Below are 18,500 nucleotides of genomic sequence, written 5' to 3' on the forward strand. Positions count from 1 at the left end.
TGTCTGCATGTGGATGGTGTTGTTTTTTTCGAGGCCTCCCTTGTTGGCCTGGGAACACCAAACTACACACAGCAGCCTAACCCAACCACTCTGGTCTGGTCGTCCTCCACCCACCAGCACCACCGCCGGAGGCTGACAGCAAAGCCTTTCCACCAAACAGCGTGGGTGCCTGCGTGTGTGTGTGTGTGTTTGTGTGTGTGTGTAGGCCTGTGTGAGTGTGTGTATGTTTGAGTGTGTGTCTGGGAGCTGACAGCACAGCCTCTGCACCAACCAGTGTCTGCGTGAGAGTGTTTGAGTGTCTCACTTGACATCTGCTTTCTAGAAGCTCAAGCTTCATCACGTTTCCTGTACATTCTCTCTGCCTCTTCACGTAGCCTTGTAAACTGCCTGATTTGCTGGCTTTTGTAGTCCTACTGTTGCTTCCACAGAAGAGATGCCTTAAACAGTTAGAGTGGATGTGAAACGGTCAAAACAGGTGTGGATGGAGCAACTCCAAACTGAAGTTATTTATTTGGACAAGAAACTGGGAATCCAGAGTTAATCCAAACATTGCAGAGGTATTGATGCTGTGGATGGTATGACAGTTTTTTTCAGCTCACACCTGAACAATGTTTACCTCCACCTGTGCTAGTCTCTTTATCTCAGAGTCCTGACTTGACCCTTGAGGTGCCGGCATAGTTCAGTGTCCCTGTGATTTCTTGCTTAGAACAGGATGTGAGAGAAGAGAGAGGACAGAAGTAGAGTACCACACATGTGTGTGTAGTTCTGTCACTCACATAACAACACAGTTCCGTCTGTTCAGTGCTTCACACACACACACAATTATTATCAGCCTGCAGATCCTCTCTCGACCATCTCAAACTAACCAAACACACAATGACTGTCGCATAAAAATGTAAAATCTGCTCTTAATATAAATCTCGAGTAAACTTTTAAGTTTTCCTCGGGGATGTGATAGCGTGCGCACACTGTTTGCAAGCATGTGTTTATTGACAGTCCCCGCTCTTGGCATTCCCTCACAACCCCATTTGGCTGGAATATCACAGCTATTATTTGTGCTCGTGGATGTGTGATTCATGCTAGCACTACACTGGCAGGTGTGAACCATTATTCCCTATTAAAGAGTGAAGGGTGAGTGAGAGAGAGGTAGAAGTCCAGGTTGATATAGGGCAGAGGAGGGTGAGGAGGTGAGCAGAATGGGGCGTAGGCACACTAACACAGGCCCTGGAATGTTTGTGTGTCATTGTCCAATCAGTCGTAAAGAAAACAGAAAGTATTTAGGACCTTTTGACACTGAAAGTAAACAAGATTTGTTTTGAGTTTTGAAGACTCTGATAGAAGAAAGTGTTCTGTCCGTCTCAACCTTAAACGCTTCCTTAGGAAAAGGGCTATTATTTTTCCACCATGTCCTGTTTTGCAGTTTTGAAGTTCCAGAGTAGAATTAGATGCGTGTCAGCACCTTTTTAATGTACCATTTCCCATTTTTGCATGTATTCATTTAGCAGACGCTTTCACCCAAAGCAACATACAAATTGTGCGTACAGAAATGATAGTCCCCTCATCCCTTTGACGGTGGAGGTTGGTTAGAGGGGCAGGCTGCAGGAAGTCCCTGACCTCAGATATATTTGTATATATTTATAGATAGATTTGTAGAGATTCTTGGGGATCTAACCTCCACTGGTCCACCTGAAGCGAGGCATGAAAAGAGAGAGAGAGAGAGAGAGATACCACACACACACTGGAGGGTTGATCACCTGGCAGAGGGGCTGGGACCACCACAGACTGCATCTGTACCGCCGTCTTCAAGTGTGTCTGTGGGTGTGCACCCGTGTGTGTGAGTGTACGCATGTGTGTTTGTCGAGCATAACCTGTATATTAAGTAGCCAGTCCATTGGATCATACACCCCCTGTCACACTGTGTCATTGACTTCAGCAACTCATAAGTCCCGTTGGCAGATAAACAACAGCCAACTGTTTCCTCAGAACCAACACATTTTTCCGAAACTCTTCCTCTCCTTGGCTCAGCCTAAAGGGCTGGTTTGTATGGCCATAGCATATCTTTCAGACAGGAAACACGTAATGTTTATTCATGCACGTACAGTAGGTAGCACAAGGTTGTGGAATATTGACCTCATTTACTTGGAGTAAGGACAATCTCCTCCTCTATGGAGCTCCTTCTTGCGGATCTCCTACTGGCAACATGGCAGGCGGTAGGTCGTACTGGAGAGCCGTGAGGGGGGTAGGAAGGCCTGCCAAAGGCCCCCCTCAGCTTGCCAGGGCAACTCAATTGGCTGGGTGAGATGGGTGATTATGACTCCATCCCTTATGCTCCAAAGAACCTTAAGGCAAAATAGCTTTTTCTCTCAGTTAATAACTTGAACTAGCACACTAACACACTCATTGTGTGTATCCGTTCAGCGTATCTGAGTTTGGGATTCAGAAGCTGGCCATGTTCATGTGAACTGGAAGAAAATTATTGACTGAACTAAGAAGTCTGTGGGTTATTTAGTCTCAGTCTGGTGGCTCTGAGAAACACACAGCAGACTGGTTGAGATCATGGACTTGAAGAAGTGGAATTACTGTTATCAAAAGTCATGTTGCTCAATCAGGCTAGGGTTAGCCTGATGAGCAACATCATGTTATAATGTTCTCCTGAAGCGAAGGTGCTTTAAAAACAGAGGTCAGGTGGCTGAGCGGTTAGGGAGTCGGGCTATTAATCAGAAGATTGTTGGTTCGATTCCTGGCTGTGCCAAATGACGTTGTGTCATTGGGCAAGGCACTTCACCCTACTTGCCTCGGGGGGAATGTCCCTGTACTTACTGTAAGTCACTCTGGATAAGAGCGTCTGCTAAATGTAAATGTAAACTGGCTCGATCTCACTTTCAGTCCTCACTCTCCCCTCCGTCCTCACCCCTCTTCCTTCAACCCCTGGCCCCTACCACACAAAAAATAGGTGTGTTGGCTGTCACATACTATGACAGGTAAGATATTTCTTCGCTTAAGAGCTTTTAGGAAGACCCGGGAACTTAAATCAAGGATCCCTTGGACACTGAAGTTTGTCACTTCTGACAGTAAATGTGAAAACAGATGTTGGTGCTGACGGAGGATGCTACTCCGCCTTATTAACGCGCTCCTGACACCTGCGCGTCCTCAAGACTGCTACGATGAGAGGAGCAGGACCTGCGTCACGCTCTGCCTCACACACACACACTCACACACGCCCGCACGCACACACACACACACACGCACACACACACGAGACTGCTGCGTCTCACATACACTCTCTCGCTCACACGCACGAATGCACAATCTACACCCACCCATACCCACAAACACTAATTAAAATTGAGGTAAGACCCAGATTTATAGGCACTGGAGTGTACACAGATGCCGGTCCCACATGGACCTACCAGGCCGTTAGGAAGGTTCTATAGAGCACACAGGAGACCCTCACAAGGACCTGACGTCCCCTCCGTGGGGGCCACCTGAAGACTAAACATGGCCGCTGGGCCTCCAGACAGGAAGAGAGGTAGGGCAAACCCAGCAGCTATTTCCTGTCAATTACACACCCTGATTTATGAAAACCAATGAGTGTTTGTTAAGACCCATGGCCAAGAAATACAGTATAGGGGCACTGGGGATGGAATGGAAAAAAAATTATGGAGGCAAAAAATCTGAGTGAGACTCAACTTTTTTTCTTTCCGGAACGTGCCGAGGGCTGTGAGGTTGTTTTTCTACCTCTGGACTGTGCATGTGGTGTGAAGATGTGTGAGGGGTTTTCAACGACCAGGTGTCAAAATCTAGGTTTCGAAAAGTAATTGTGACATTAGCATGATTAACAGTTCCATCTACAGCTTATTTTCTCTCACAGTACAGGAAGACAGGTGAGTGTTTAAAGGTGATAGGTTACTTCCCATCTGGGTTCCGTGGTTGTGAATGTGGTCTGACAGAAGCTGCAGATGTACATCGCCATCTAGTGGTGAGGAGAATAGTCGTTAACGGAGTGGAGAGGAGGGAACACAAACTGGACGCATCTGTTTTCTGTAAAAGGCCACCTACATGGAAAGCTGTGTTTCCTGATCTTCCGTTCATTCAAATACAGTACACACCTGCCATAAACTGTGCGCTTATATAAATCATCACTTCAGCCCTCAAGTCACAAACACCGTTGGCAGGTTGCAGAGCTCTGCCGATTCAGCCTTTTCCTTTTAGACATGTGACACCGGCAGCAGACGTAAACAAACATCCTGCCACTTTCTTTCTGCTCACAGATGTTTTGAGTGCCTGTAGTGTTCCTTCGTGACTGTTAAGTGGTCTCTATAGTTGTTGTTGAGAGGATTTGTGTACAAATCTGTCATTGCTAAACAGTTTTTGTTTGCTCTGGGTACGTTCTCATCTCCTTCACATGACCAAGTCTATCAACAAAGGAAAATCTGTCAGTAATTGCGGACCAACTTTTAAGACATACTGTAACATGACATATTTCTCCTAATCACTTGCTTTCCAGTGGTATGAAGAAAAGCATATTGTCTATAGAAGGTGAAGGGACACCTATAATTGAATCAGACATAATCTAATCTGAATGGATTGTCTTACCTGCTTCAAAAGCTATCACAGCCACCAATCCCTAAACAAGCATTGGATACAAAGCTGATTCTTTTCTGACAGTATTATCAAGTTGTAAAAAAACAAGTGATCCGTTTACATTACAAAATGATGAATCTAGACAATCTATATGTATTTTCTGGCAAGAACAGCAACAATCACCTCGCTAAGGGTAAGAAAATAAATGTGCCAACTCTGTGGAGCTTGTAAAATGTACAATGTTCTGGGTGCCTGTACCATAATGAGACAGAAAGACCAGGATTTCAACCATCCGTTTGTGGTCCCATCCTTTAGATTCCTTTGGGTTTGCGGTCTGCAATTCCTAAGTCCTCCACCCTGATAAGCACTGTGTGTGGAGAACAGAGAGATGCTGTATGGGGCACCTCTCAAAACAGGGTTATGTAATATAAACAGAACTACCTATATCAAGCTCTGATGGCTGGGCAGCAACATCAAGAGAAACGGGTTTCTGCATTTCACCACTTCCTTGATGTTGGACTCGCACAGAGACAATGTGATTGCATAAGGAGGTGCAGAGAGGCAGAAAAAGAAAGATTAGGGTTGTAAAGATGATTAACCTCAGATTGTCCAATGGCTTGCCTTGATAAAAGAAGGCTTTCAAGTCATTTAGCAGCTTGCTGGACTTGAGGTTCTGTCCTCGGTATGTTAAAGACTGGCTCTTTCACTCCGCTGATTAGTTCATTAGCTGATTTCCATTCTTGTAGATCTGGCTGAACATCCTAGGGGCTGAACAGTACTTGACTTTAGGCCACTCCAATGAAAATCATTACGAAAAATCTGTGATGTGATTTATGGGTGCCCTGCAGCAGAATGAGAGAAGATTAAATAATGTCCTTTTGAAATGGGTTACAATGCCTTAGTGCACTGAATTCTAGACTCATGTTTTATTCATTGCAGCAAGACGTGTCATTCTAAAAAGGGTATTTTGTGGATCTGGTGACACTGTCAGATTGATTTACAGACAGACACAATTGCAATTGCTTTAAATCGACATTATGTTCATTTCAATAGATCACATATCACACATAGGTCTCATGAATCCCTAAATTCTCAAGGCAATTGTTATAAAATAGTTTAAAGCTCAAAATGTTTGTTTTGAAACTGCCACTTGCAAGTCCTGTACTACTTAGCTATAATCACATCCTGCTTAAAACTTCTTAGCCTAAAGGACCTCACTGAAGTTTCAGGCAAATATTTCAAACTTTGGAATTTAATAAGCTGCCTGTTTAATCTGAATTAAAATCTTGTTACAAAAATACAGATTTTTTAAATGTAAATCTTTTAATACTCTTACTGGATATGTGGGTGGTATAGTCTTTGAGGATATCTGATTCACAAGCTACGTTTATTTCAGTTAATTGTTTTCTATGAGAGAGAAGAAGGATTTGTTTCAGGAGACGGCACATTACTTCCTCCCCCCCCACTTTTTTTTTCTTAGTCAGCTTTATAGGGTTAGAGAGAATTAGTCTGACCCCTCTGTTGGGTGCTGTATATACATAACAAAACAACCTTTTAATAAATGGGGATCTGTCTACCCTGTTTACAGCATGTCCTTCATAATAGGGAGTCAGGTGGCTGAGCGGTTAGGGAATTGGGCTAGTAATCAGAAGGTTGCCAGTTCGATTCCTGGCCGTGCAAAATGACGTTGTGTCCTTGGGCAAGGCACTTCACCCTACTTGCCTCGGGGATAATGTCCCTGTACTTACTGTAAGTCGCTCTGGATAAGCGAGTCTGCTAAATGACTAAATGTAAATAATACAGTTCATGACAGATGTTTTATCTTGAATGACTGATTTGTGTGTTTGTGAAGCCAGTCGGTCATGTGTACAGGCTGCACAGGTCAGAGGGAAGCAGTAAGGCATAGAGTACTATTCCTTGTACTGCTGGACTAATAATATATCTGCTCCGCTTTGAAACGTGATCCTAATTTTCTGTTCATGATTGCAATAACTGGTACCTAAAAATGTATCTCTGAAGCAGCCAACCACGTAAACCCAGCACGATTCAAATCTCGTTGTTTTAACTGAGGAGTGTTAGCAGGAAAAGGCCCAACTATAAGGACACTATTTTCACAAAGCATGGTGGGCACTTTACCGCAGACATACCAATTCAAACCGTTGAAATGGATCTATTTAAGATAAATTGCAGTGATTAAAATCAATTTTGGTTTGTTTTTACAGTGTGTTCAAATGGGTCTGTGTTTCTATTTATGATATCTGAAAATAGATTGGGGGTGCAGCTGAATAAACCAACCGACTCAACTGGTTGAATTGGTATGTGCATAATATGTGGCTGTCTGAGACTCAAAACTGCACATTTTCAATCAAAATGTTATCAGATTCATAGTTTCCCACAAACTCTGAATGTGGAAAGAACATTTTGTGAAATTGAATAACTTGTCATCAGAGAAATATTTGCAATGATTTGGGAATGTTTATTCCCTGGCCAGAGACCAAGTATTATTTCTTTAGAATAACAGCCTCGGGAAGGCAGTTGGTCTTCAATAACATCCAATTTTACAATTTTATAGACGTGTATGGGTTATGTGATAAGAATAAATAAACCCTTTATACAGTAAAGGCAACAAGCATTTTCTGAGTGAATGGGTGTTCTTTTTTTAATGATTGACTGAATTATTTTGTGATTGGTTAGGCCCAGCACAGTCTTCGTCGTAGTATTATATTTCAACCACTAGATGTCAGTAAATATATTTCCTTTGCTGATATCAATCCCACAATCCTTGCAAGTGATGTGTATTCATTTGAATGGCAAAAGCTGTCTCTGGCTAGATTGTTAGCAAAGACATCTGCAAGTTAGCTGGGAGTTTAGAGACAGATAACTTCTGAGTCATCATCAAATGGACATTCACGTTTAGGGAATTGAAAGACACTTCGCAAAATGTGACGGTTAGTAAACCAAATATCTTTAACATTATCATTTGTAGTTGGCTAGTTTTATTGAACTAGCTAGCTACTAGGTGTTAGAAAGTTAGCTTGCTAATCTAGCACGCAAACAAGCCATATGTTTCCTGAAAATTCCCAAGCAAGCTAGCTAGCTAACGTCAGCTAGATAGTTTAACCTCGCTTTACTCTATCGGACTAGTTGGATAACTAGTTATAATTTGACATTGTTTTGGTTGCCCGTAATTAATCACATATCAAACGGGCAAGCTATGAAGGCCATCCGTCTGCTTTCATAGTCAAAAAATTATTAGTGCCATCCAACGATGATAGCTAGCTAACTCTACGTACGCAGCAGCTGACTACAAGCTAGTTAGCCAGCTAGCTCTAGTTACACTACTCGGACTGGAGATAGCGTTTGTAGTATGCTAAATGGACAGAACCTGGCACCGATCTACGGTATTATGAGAAACGTATTTGGTTGACATTACCATTATCTTGTTTAGCATTGAATGCAGATAAAAAAAACAACGCTATTTAGCCCCTGCTAGAGTAGAGCCAGGCCACTTGCTAACTTAATAAGATGGTTGGGTGTGCCCTGCCTATAGCTAGCTCGCTACAGTACTTCATATGCACCAGGCTTGGAACATGACTGTTGTGACAACAAGGCTACGTGGAGGCAGTTGCAGCACTCAGATCACCATTATGTTTGTCATTGTTGCTTTTACTGGTCTACTCAGTATATTAGTCAAGTTAGCCAGCTTCAGGTTGGCCACACATCTGAATTGTATAACCTATCGATGTAAAAGAAATGTTTTGTTTTGTTCAAGGTATCTTAACTATGGCCACTGGAAATCAGGATGGGCAAAAGAGGAAGTTCGACAGGCTCAGCCAAGCCATGCCTCATGCTCCGTGTATGCCCAATCTACTTTCTGTTACTGAAGAGACCATGAAGAAGGTGGGTGGGTCTGGAGGAACAGACCTTTTTCCCTTAGCACAATACAACAAAAAAAGTGTCAAACTACGGTTAACAGTTTATGAAAACACTAGGAGTGCTTTTATCGCTTATCCTTTTGTTTTAGGTGGATTATTATAATAAGGAAGATATAGATAAAGACAGGTGAGTTAAGGCTCACGTCCACACGGCTTTTCATCTAACGCATTCTCTGCATCCCCAGCTGAGATGCTGTGACTCATTGGACCACCGACGCATCTTTCCATGCCAACAATCACCATGTCTGTCTTCTAACCGTAACTATCTGGACCCTCACACCTCTGCCCCTTCACCCAGTCTCTGTTGTCCCCCCCCCTCTCTCACGGCAGATTCACATTGACACACGTCCACATTCCTGGCAAAGTGAAGCGAGTTTCGGTGTGCAAGAGGAAGGCCCGCCAAGCGGTGTTGAGCTCGGTGGTGTTGCGCAGGGTGCCCCGCGCGGGCTTGGCCTGTGACATGGCCAACAAGGAGAATGAGCTGATAAGTGAAGACATTGAGGGAGATGTACACTACAATGACAACTGCGGGTTCCCTGTGAACTCTGCAGAGGCCTCCAAGATGACTGAGCCCGGCTCCAAGTGCGGCGATTACTTTGCTGAGGTAAACTCTCTCCCTCCTCAGGGAAGGTCCGGGCCTTGACTCGGATGGAATTCGTATTGTTTTCTTACGGGGTGAAAAGAATTGTATCGGATCATTTTCATGTCCTAATTTTCTAAGCATCTTTCTGCTGTTTTGATAGTTATCGAAAGACCATGAAGCTATGACGCACGTGTTGTTTGGAAGGAATCTACGACTTAATGTAGCGCTGACACTTTGGCGTCGAAATACCAGTGAACTTGTGGCATACCTGATCAGGTAATTCCACTTTTTTTTCTGTTTGTTGTATCCAGTTGTACAATGATCAGAAATTAATATTGTCCTACCTTGCTGTGTCTGTGTGTTGTTTTTCATTTAACAGAATTCAAGATACTGGGGTGCTTCTTGATTGTCTACCCGTTATAACAAAAAAGTGAGCATCAGTCTATGTACTTGTTTTGATTCTTTATTAAAAAAATATTTCAAAAGGGACATTAAGCGTCTCATGGCCACTAAGCACTGTCATTTTTCCTTCCTTCAGCCTTCAGAGTGACACACCATGCATTTCACTTGGCTGCTGTGTAGACCTACTACCACAAGTGAAAACAATCCTCGCCAGCAAACATGAAGAGTAAGCTGAAAAACACCACACTCGTGTTAATTCTTCATCTGCCTTGATACTAAACTCTGATATTTAATGTAATCCTTTTCCAGACACTTGATTGTGGGTTTGCACTGGGTGCAATCTGTAATCAAAAAGTGGTGGCCAGAACTCTCTGCGAATGGCATTACGCTGAAGGACAGCTTCTCAGAAGACAAGTATGCACTTGCTATGCATTTGATACACTTGTCTACTTTTCTGCTTTGCCAAGCCTACATATTCATCAGGTGAAAAGGATTTGTATGATAACTTGTTGTTATTGTCATTGCGCTTACATCATTGCAGGAACCTTCAAGCCATGAGGCAGCAGCTGAAAGAATGTTGGGAGGATGGAACCCAGCTAAGTTCAGTTCCAGGAACTACAGGAGAGATGGCAAAGGTGGACTGCTGCAGTTTCATGTTGCAGATTATTTGCTTATTATTAGCATGTTTATGCAGATTCATATCTCACCCTTTGTCACCCTCTCTGATCTTCATTGTTTTTATTTACAGACCATAGAGTCCTACCTATCACAGCTTCACTGACATGTCCTGTCTAGCACTGAAGAGGGGGGTACCACTACTGCCGGACAGAGTATGGTTTGACTTCGATTTGGAAGCCAGAGAAACTGACTCAAAAGTGGTCTATGCTCCACTGGAAACCTGTGTCCTGTTGGGATTGACGAACTGAGCTATTCAGACATGGTTTCAATCAACAGTTTTGAAGGACATGGGAGCCTTTCGGCACACCAGGAATGACTGCTTCACATTGAAGTGGATCGTCGTTTTCAAGGGGCACACACTATCTCCGTGAGACTGCTTCCAGGCCGTTTCATCACGTGCCAAGCTCCGTTTCAACACAGCACTCTTGCTTGCCTCGGTGTGCAACTACACCTGTGGTTACAGCGAAGGCCCCCTTGATTTTCACTTGTTTTTCACTTGTTTCCTGAATCATTAACTTGAAACTTACTGCAGTCTTAAGTTATTAGCGCCTCCAGTTTTTTGCCTGTTTGTGAATGATGTTTGACTGTGCAATGTAAATACATTGATTATTTTAATCACCTTGAAAATAAAAATTCCAAAATCTGGATAGATTTTTGAGTAAAGATATCCCATAAAGGCCATTAATACTACAGAAATGGGTGCAAATGTGTGGTTAACCAGTTTTGATTATAAACTTTTTCTGAAGGATTGATTTTGGATGCAGAGTAGGGGGTAGGGTTGTAAATACTAGGAACGTCTACTCTTCAATGTAGGCCTATGCTATGTATTCATATTATATTTTGTGACTACTGACCTCTGCTGGTCATTGTGAGTTAACTTCAGAGATGTTCACCAGGCATCTGAATATTTTCTGGTAGCTTGATAAAGTTTTTTTTATCAGGACCCGTTCACTTTTGTCCCAGATATTTATCCCCCAGATTCTGCCAAGTAGGTAGGTGACCCTTCTAGAACTTTCCATCTTCAGTCTATTACTGATGCTAACAATATTTTTCCTATAGGTACTGCTGGGTCATTTCATCCTAGAAATGATCTTGCCCGGGACAAAACATGGTACAGGTGAAGATGCACACAGATAAGGGCCGCGTTTCCCAGATTCGTTAAGAAGCTCTTAACGCTAAGAGCTTCTTAGGAGCTTTCTAAGAGCGCTCTAGAACGCTCCTGGGAACGAATCTGGGAAACGCGGCCAAGGTCACTGATCTATTGTGTAGCCTGTGTGTGTGTGTTTTTGCCTGTAGATGAAGGCCATGTTTTAAACCTTTCAAAATCTCAAATGTTTTAGTTCAAAAGATGTAAACCTTTCACAAAAAAATCGAAACCTTTATTAGAAAATATTTAACCTTTCTAAACGTTTTTTCACACGTGAAGTGAAAGGAGACGATAGGAGAGAGGAGGTTTGTGGAGATGAGAACAGAGAAGACTAAAACAGTAAAGCAGCGCAGATCAGAGTACAGTAGAGTATAGTAGAGTAGCCTACAGTAGTCTTCATCAAGTAGCCTATTCATCAATTATGCAAAAAAAAAAATCAAAACTTCTTTCGAAAAACATTTTTATACCTTTCGAAACTTTTTTTCAAACCCTTTCTTCGAAAATATTGTTTCAACCTTTCAAAACTTTTTTCAAAACTGTTTTCACACAAAACACGACACTGCGTTTCTTGTTGCCTTCTGCCTTGCTCCACAGCTTTGTAGACTAACTTACGTTTGTTGTGCCTTTCTGCATAACAAAATACTGCCTTTTCACATTATTTCTGCAGTTTTATTTGTCAAATAAATGGGTCAGCACAGAATGTCAGCAACCCCTTGTTTACAAGATCAGTGCGCAACTTGCATAAAAAGTGAGACTCATGATTAAACCGAGATGAACAGGCAACATCCGGGAAATTGTATCAACACAAAGTCTAACAGTCTAGACATTGAAGTAAGTAAAGTGCACTATCAAATTATCCACGAAGAGCGACAGACGCTTCGTTATAAAGCTATCAAGAACATGGCATTGTTGAATTTGATTGCACGTTCCTCCTTTTACGTTCTTTCGTATATGTTTGGTTTATGCTGCATTGCATTTATCGGTTACTGTTTGTATGTTAAGTATACACACTGGAAATACGATCATATACCTGGGCCGCCACGAGTGAGGTGAATATGCAAGGCAGGCTTACACCCAGTAGTGTTGCTCTTGATTACGAGGTCTACTGCAACATACAGGGTCAGTTCAACTACTAATTCTTTCCTCCAGTTTTCTGTTTGGACACACATCCATTCTCCTGAAGGCGATGCGTGAGGAACGAGTTTCACACGATCTATTCCTCCAATGGTGATGATCTTTGTACTTGATTTCAACCTGCAACTCCTTGATCTGCAGTCAAGTAGTGCTCTAACCTCTGAGCTATACCCATCCCATCCTCTCTTATTTTCTATTAGTTAGTATTAGTTAATTAGTTAATGTGAGTTATTAGTTGCACTAATCATGCAGTATCCAACAGGGCTGAAGAATATGGACCTGTGTACCGGATTAATGGCCTGCATCTGGTTATTATTTCCGTCTCTTGTCCAGAGGCCACAAAGGTAAAATCTAGTATTGTGTTATACATTGTGCAATAAGAAGAGCAAATGTACTCCTGAAATCCGTTTTATGCTTATCCCTGATAAGGTGACTCAACTCAATTTCTGAGTCAATTATTATTTTATTTTTTTACATCAAGCGGTATTTCCCACCCCCTTCCATCAATACATGATGAAGATGTATGCAGTAGGCTACTTAGTTAACACCAGAACTGCAGTGGTTTCAGATCTACCAAAACTTCCAGCAAAACAGTGGATCAAATTACAGAAAATAATTCCTCTCTGTTAATTTAGTTTTCTTCTGTCATTTAAATGCACACCTTGTATTGTCTTAACAGGAGTTGCTGATGTCTCATAAATGCCTCAAAGACCCAGTCTACAAGCGTATGTTCAGCTTGTTTGGACGAAGGTGACAGATGTCTTCTACTGCTCTATCCATCTTTTCATTGATACAGTCCTGTATTAGCCAGACATACTCTACTTCTTCACACAATTGTGTGTTGCATGTTTGGAATGTAATCCTGCCAGTTATCACCCCCCCCCCCACACACACACACACACACTCATTTTCCCCCCTCCCTTGGTCTCTCCCTTCCTCCTCTTAGGTTCCTAGGAAATGGCCTTGTCACCGCCCAGACTGATGATCATTGGTACAAACAACGGCGTATCATGGACCCTGCTTTCAGCAGCCTGTGAGCTTCATCTCCAGCAGACACAGAAAAAAAACTACAAAAATGGAGGTCCTCACATGTACATTTCAGCCCTGTGACATCTTCACTGCTTGTCATTGTCAGGTACCTGAGGGGCCTCATGGGTACCTTCAACGAGATGGCCGAGAGACTGATGGACAAACTGGGAATGCTGGCAGACAGCAAGACGGACGCACACATGCACCGTTTGGTCAACAGTGTCACTATGGATGTCATCGCCAAGGTAACATAATCCCAGTTGAACTTGGATCAAAAAGATTGTGATGTTCCCGTTTTAATGTAACGGATATCAAAACTAAAGCAGTGTCAACATGCTCTCTAAATCCTATAATTTTCACAACGCTGGAACACGTTCTATTGTTTTGTCAATTGTAGGTGGCATTTGGAGTAGATTTGGATTTGCTGAACCATAGTGACTCCCCTTTCCCTAATGCCATACTGTTGTGTCTGAAAGGGTTGATGCATCACGTGAGAGATGTCACCTTCCAGGTAAAAGTAATCAACCAACTAATTAATGACGTATAGATCAGTGATGCTTACTACTAACAAGTTATTGCAACACTTTTTCAGTATAACCCAAAGAACAAGAAATGTGTCCGTGAGGTGAAGGAGGCCATTCAGCTGTTGAGAAACACTGGTGCTAAGTGGGTTAACGAGAGGAAGAAGGCTATTCAGAGTGGAGAAGATGTTCCTAAAGACATCCTCACAAAGATCATCAAAGCAGCCAACAAAGGTCCTCAAACGCATGACATTGAAATTAGAACAGACAGACGTACAATACTCACTCTGTGTGTAAACGACTTTGTGTGTGTGTATCTGTCCTCTCAGAGGAACACATGGATAAAGAGGATGAGGAACAGATGCTGGACAACTTTGTGACGTTCTTCATCGCGGGTGGGATACTCTATATTCAACTCTTCTACACTGTTTATGGACTGACTTTTTAAATAGCAGAATTTGAATGTATTTTCACTAGTGTCACATTTATGTTCGTTTCCGGTTTATAGGCCAAGAAACAACAGCCAATCAAATTTCTTTTGCCATTATGGAACTGGCACGGCTTCCAGATATATTAGCGCAGTGAGCAAAAGAAGGCCTTGCACACAGACTGTACTATTTATACTGCACATAGTAGTATTTACACAAGCAGTCTATGTGTCAATGTATCCTAAATGTATTAATCTTATATTAACAAAACAGTGTGTATTCTCCAGGGTGAAGAGGGAAGTGGATGAGGTCCTTGGGATGAAGCAGGAGATCAGCTATGATGATCTGGGGAAAATGGGTTACTTATCGCAGGTATGCCAGTCGAATAGCCTACCTGTAAAAACAAATATATATATATAGTCACGGGCAAAGTCCTAGAATCTAATGTTATTGTCCAATCATCATCATCAGTGTTTTATAGTGACTTCTGATAGGTAGATACATTCTCCAATGCTTTGGATGTAAAATGATTCAGAAGTGTAGGTTTCATTGTCATCATGTTTTGAAAACGGAATGTCTGCCCTCCAACTTTTTACCAAGAAAACTATATTTAACAGCCGCATCCTCAGTTATATAAAAAAAGCTGTCCCACCCACATTTGAAAACAAACCTTCGCCCCTGATATGATTCATGTACATGTCTTTAGTGTATTTCTTGAAGATGGTTTTGTCTCCTGGTGGCTCAGGTGTTGAAGGAGACCCTGAGGTTGTATCCCACGGCTCCAGGTACGTCTCGCTGGCTGGCAGAGGACATGGTCATCAGCGGTGTCCGGATACCTGCAGGAGTCTCCTGCCTCGTGAGTTACTTCCACGCTGACACAGCTCTGGTTTGAGTCATTGCCAAAATTGAGGCCTCGGGTGTTACCGTTGAACATGTCTTGTCTTGTCACAGTTCAGTTCCTATGTCAGTGGAAGGCTGGATAAATTCTTTAAGGACCCGCTGACTTTTGACCCAGATAGGTTTCACCCGGACGCTGTCAAGTAGGTGACTCATCTGGAACTTTCCGTATTTAGGATGTGAGATGACTACAATGCTGCTAACAAGAGCATAACCATGTTTTGATGTGTAATGTTTTTCCTAGACCATACTACTGCTACTATCCTTTTGCCCTTGGACCGCGATCTTGCCTGGGACAAAACTTTGCACAGGTGTGGACACACACACACAAACTCTCTCACACTCACTGCACTCACACACAAACATACACTGATAAGGTCTCTTGATCTCTTACAGTGAATGTGTGTTTGTGTATGTAGATGGAGGCCAAGGTTGTGCTGGCCAAACTGCTTCAGAGGTTTGACTTCAGTCTGGTTCCTGGGCAGTCCTTTGACATCCTCGACACAGGCACACTGAGGCCTAAGAGTGGAGTGATGTGCACCATTAAACACAGGCAAACATACACCTCCTGAAGTCTACATGTCTTTCATAATCTAAAATAAAAAAGTTAATTAAGTTAATCATAATATTGATATGTATATATGATTATATATGCATATATTCCAGGTAATATAATGTATTCGAAATTAGCAAGCAAATTAACATGTTTTGATATTATCTACAATACGTCATACGTATTACATACAGTGTAAATCTACTATTTCATGTAGTTTAACATATTACCACACGGTGCCGCTGTGCCCTTGAAATTGTATTTCACTTTTTTGGTTTTTGCTCTCGTTCAACTACTTTGGGTGTCAATTTGACACCTGTTGATCGATTGGGATCTATCATTTAACTTCGGGGGGAGGGGGTAAATGCAGTTTTTGTTTTTCCCGAAAAAAAAAAGAAAAAACACTTGTCTTTCCTCATTCGCACTGTTTAATGTTTGATGCTGATTGAATTGGGTCAATGAAGAATTGCATATAGATTATTTTAAATCATGTGGATGAAATGGTCTACATTTATCGAAGTACAGTCATTTGTTAGTGAACTTATCTGTTAACAACCATAATCTAAATCTTGTTCAGAATGTAATCAGTTTGTTTCTGCAGGCCTAATAAATTGCTGTACTTAAATTATAGATTTTATTGGTAGCTACGTATTTTTTTGTTTTAATCTATTTTCCAGTTATTATAATCAGGCCCTTCCATACGACGGTGATAGTATTTCATTTTGTGTGTTAGAGCTCGTGTTTTCCCCTAGAGACTACTGTTTCTTATCTACCTGCAAACCCTGTTGTCCTCTTTCTTGATTGGCTGCCTTGACCGAAATCCTGTAATATTTCAAACCGGAGTGTTTGGTTGTAGGACTCGGGGACGACACCGCTCATTCCAAGCTGGGGAGGGATTGAGATCCATTCACTGTTAACCAGTCCACTTCGAGGAGAGATCGGATTATCATTCGAGAAGAGCGTCAATGTTGCTACAGACCTTCGTTTGTTTCTAGACGAGAAACATTCTTGCGGGCGCAATATAGGCATTTTATTTTGAACACAAGTTATCGACATCATCCATTTCGTTTTTTTTTCATTTTTACTACAGAGGAATGTGCATAGAACACCAAGGATTTTACGCACATGCAGCGGAACGCGGAATAATTCAGTGGGAGCGAGTGATTTCAGCGGGATCATATTAGATATAGGCTATATTTGATAGAAAACGGTACTCCTTTAATTTTATCACTATGTAAATGGTAGTACTTATGGTTAAACCAGCTAACGTTTATGAAGGCAAGGGAGGGTTCGCTTTAAAGGCAAGTGTGGGTGTGTGCAGTTTGTCCATTGCACGCTTGCCATAACCTATAGAAGCCGAGGGTCGCCTACGTCTCAGCGTTCATTTGAGTTATTAAACCTCTCACTGTGATATGTCATAGTTTATCATCTTATAATGTGTTCACATTTTAATACAATTACGCAATTAAGGGTTGGTTAGCTGAGGATTTTCTGAAAATCTAACACATTGGTAAACGCGCCGTGAGGAGATACATAAACAGAAAATGGCAAAGAATGTATCGGAGGGACTCAATGATGACTTGAGCAAGCTCTCGGACGAGGAACTGGTGCGATGCAGCAAGGATGAGTTGGTAAGGAGGCTACGGAGGGTGGACGGCGAGAAAATGAACTTGATGATAGAGCATGGGAACATGATGAAAGATGTTAACCGGAGGCTGCAGGTGCACCTCCACGAAATCCGGAATCTGAAGGAGATCAACCAGAAGCTTCAGGACGATAATCACGAGCTCCGGGAACTCTGCTGTTTCTTGGACGATGACCGACAGAAAGGCAAGAAGCTTTCCCGGGAATGGCAGCGGTTCGGTCGCTACACAGCAAGCTCTGTGTGGAAGGAAGTGGGTACCTACATGATGAAGCTGAAAGAACTGGAGGCCAACCAAGAAACAGTGATAAGAGAGAATTCGGACCTGAAAGAAATCATCTTCATGCTGGACGAGGAGAGGAACGGTGCCGGATCCCGGAGCTCCATAGACAGTCAGTCCAGTCTTACCAACCTCAACGGGGTGTCAGGGACAGTTAGGGATGTCGGGGACGGGAGTAGCACGTCCAGCACCGGGAGTGCCGGCAGTCCAGACCACCACAACCACGTGCACAAGCCTAATGAGGGCAAGCTGGTCACCAGCACCGTGCTGAGGTCCGTGGATGACCTGTCGGCAGCTCATCATCACAGGAGCATCCCAAATGGACTGAATGGTAAGTTCACACAATGTCCGTCCATGCCAACACTTTTTAGCTGACAGACTACACTCCAGTTTAGACTGACTTTATTCCCCTTTTCATGTTGCCCACACCTATGAAAACAGGGCTTCATAAAGTTTAAGCTTATTATCAGTTTCCTAAGATTCACATACTGCCCTGACTTTCCAAATCCTACTCAAGTTGAATTTAAAACTTTTGTACACACCTTTCTGGACAACATTTTTCAATCAAAGTTCCCACACTAGGTTGGTTTTGTTTTCTTAAATGCATGATAAGTGGATGTCCAGATGGGGTTGAGTGTAACAGCGTGATGTGAGTGACAGATTGACCATGCCATATGTGTCAACAGT

At 42.5% G+C, this 18,500-nt stretch overlaps 3 protein-coding genes across 7 annotated transcripts in view; all 3 read left to right on the forward strand.

Annotated features, from left to right (window-relative positions):
* Window positions 1–7,357: 7,357 nt before the first annotated feature.
* Window positions 7,358–10,827, forward strand: katnbl1 (katanin p80 subunit B-like 1). Its single transcript, XM_062468382.1, has 10 exons — window positions 7,358–7,532; window positions 8,357–8,484; window positions 8,609–8,646; window positions 8,850–9,123; window positions 9,263–9,378; window positions 9,482–9,532; window positions 9,641–9,730; window positions 9,814–9,918; window positions 10,046–10,139; window positions 10,253–10,827. The coding sequence occupies exons 2-10, from the start codon at window positions 8,368–8,370 to the stop codon at window positions 10,283–10,285; spliced, it is 918 nt and encodes a 305-aa protein (XP_062324366.1). The 5' UTR covers window positions 7,358–7,532; window positions 8,357–8,367; the 3' UTR covers window positions 10,286–10,827.
* A 1,402-nt stretch (window positions 10,828–12,229) lies between these two features.
* Window positions 12,230–16,502, forward strand: LOC134024565 (cholesterol 24-hydroxylase-like). The gene is made up of 15 exons (XM_062467074.1): window positions 12,230–12,378; window positions 12,479–12,556; window positions 12,726–12,807; window positions 13,143–13,213; window positions 13,410–13,496; window positions 13,599–13,737; window positions 13,890–14,003; window positions 14,085–14,247; window positions 14,343–14,408; window positions 14,522–14,594; window positions 14,729–14,813; window positions 15,187–15,297; window positions 15,393–15,481; window positions 15,583–15,649; window positions 15,758–16,502. The coding sequence occupies exons 1-15, from the start codon at window positions 12,230–12,232 to the stop codon at window positions 15,908–15,910; spliced, it is 1,527 nt and encodes a 508-aa protein (XP_062323058.1). The 3' UTR covers window positions 15,911–16,502.
* Window positions 16,503–16,717: 215 nt separating this feature from the next.
* ccdc85cb (coiled-coil domain containing 85C, b) overlaps window positions 16,718–18,500 on the forward strand; it is a 32,384-nt gene continuing 30,601 nt past the window's right edge. For all 5 annotated transcript variants that reach the window (XR_009930899.1, XM_062467075.1, XM_062467076.1 and 2 more), the window contains exon 1: window positions 16,718–18,144. Coding sequence is in view for 4 of the 5 variants with exons in the window: in XM_062467075.1 (XP_062323059.1) it covers window positions 17,436–18,144 (709 nt within the window). In the remaining variant the exon portion in view is untranslated. The remainder of the gene's footprint in view (window positions 18,145–18,500) is intronic.

This window comes from Osmerus eperlanus, chromosome 8 (genome assembly GCF_963692335.1).
Source record: "Osmerus eperlanus chromosome 8, fOsmEpe2.1, whole genome shotgun sequence".
Taxonomy (NCBI): domain Eukaryota; kingdom Metazoa; phylum Chordata; class Actinopteri; order Osmeriformes; family Osmeridae; genus Osmerus; species Osmerus eperlanus.

Excerpts from the sequence above, each read along its gene's own strand:
- katnbl1 (XM_062468382.1), top strand. The coding sequence starts at position 8,368 with ATGGCCACTGGAAATCAGGATGGGCAAAAGAGGAAGTTCGACAGGCTC. Across the intron at positions 8,485-8,608 it reads CTGAAGAGACCATGAAGAAG|GTGGATTATTATAATAAGGA; the intron begins GTGGGTGGGTCT and ends CTTTTGTTTTAG. Across the intron at positions 9,731-9,813 it reads CTCGCCAGCAAACATGAAGA|ACACTTGATTGTGGGTTTGC; the intron begins GTAAGCTGAAAA and ends ATCCTTTTCCAG.
- LOC134024565 (XM_062467074.1), top strand. The coding sequence starts at position 12,230 with ATGGCATTGTTGAATTTGATTGCACGTTCCTCCTTTTACGTTCTTTCG. Across the intron at positions 12,557-12,725 it reads CACGATCTATTCCTCCAATG|GGCTGAAGAATATGGACCTG; the intron begins GTGATGATCTTT and ends AGTATCCAACAG. Across the intron at positions 15,650-15,757 it reads TGGGACAAAACTTTGCACAG|ATGGAGGCCAAGGTTGTGCT; the intron begins GTGTGGACACAC and ends TTGTGTATGTAG.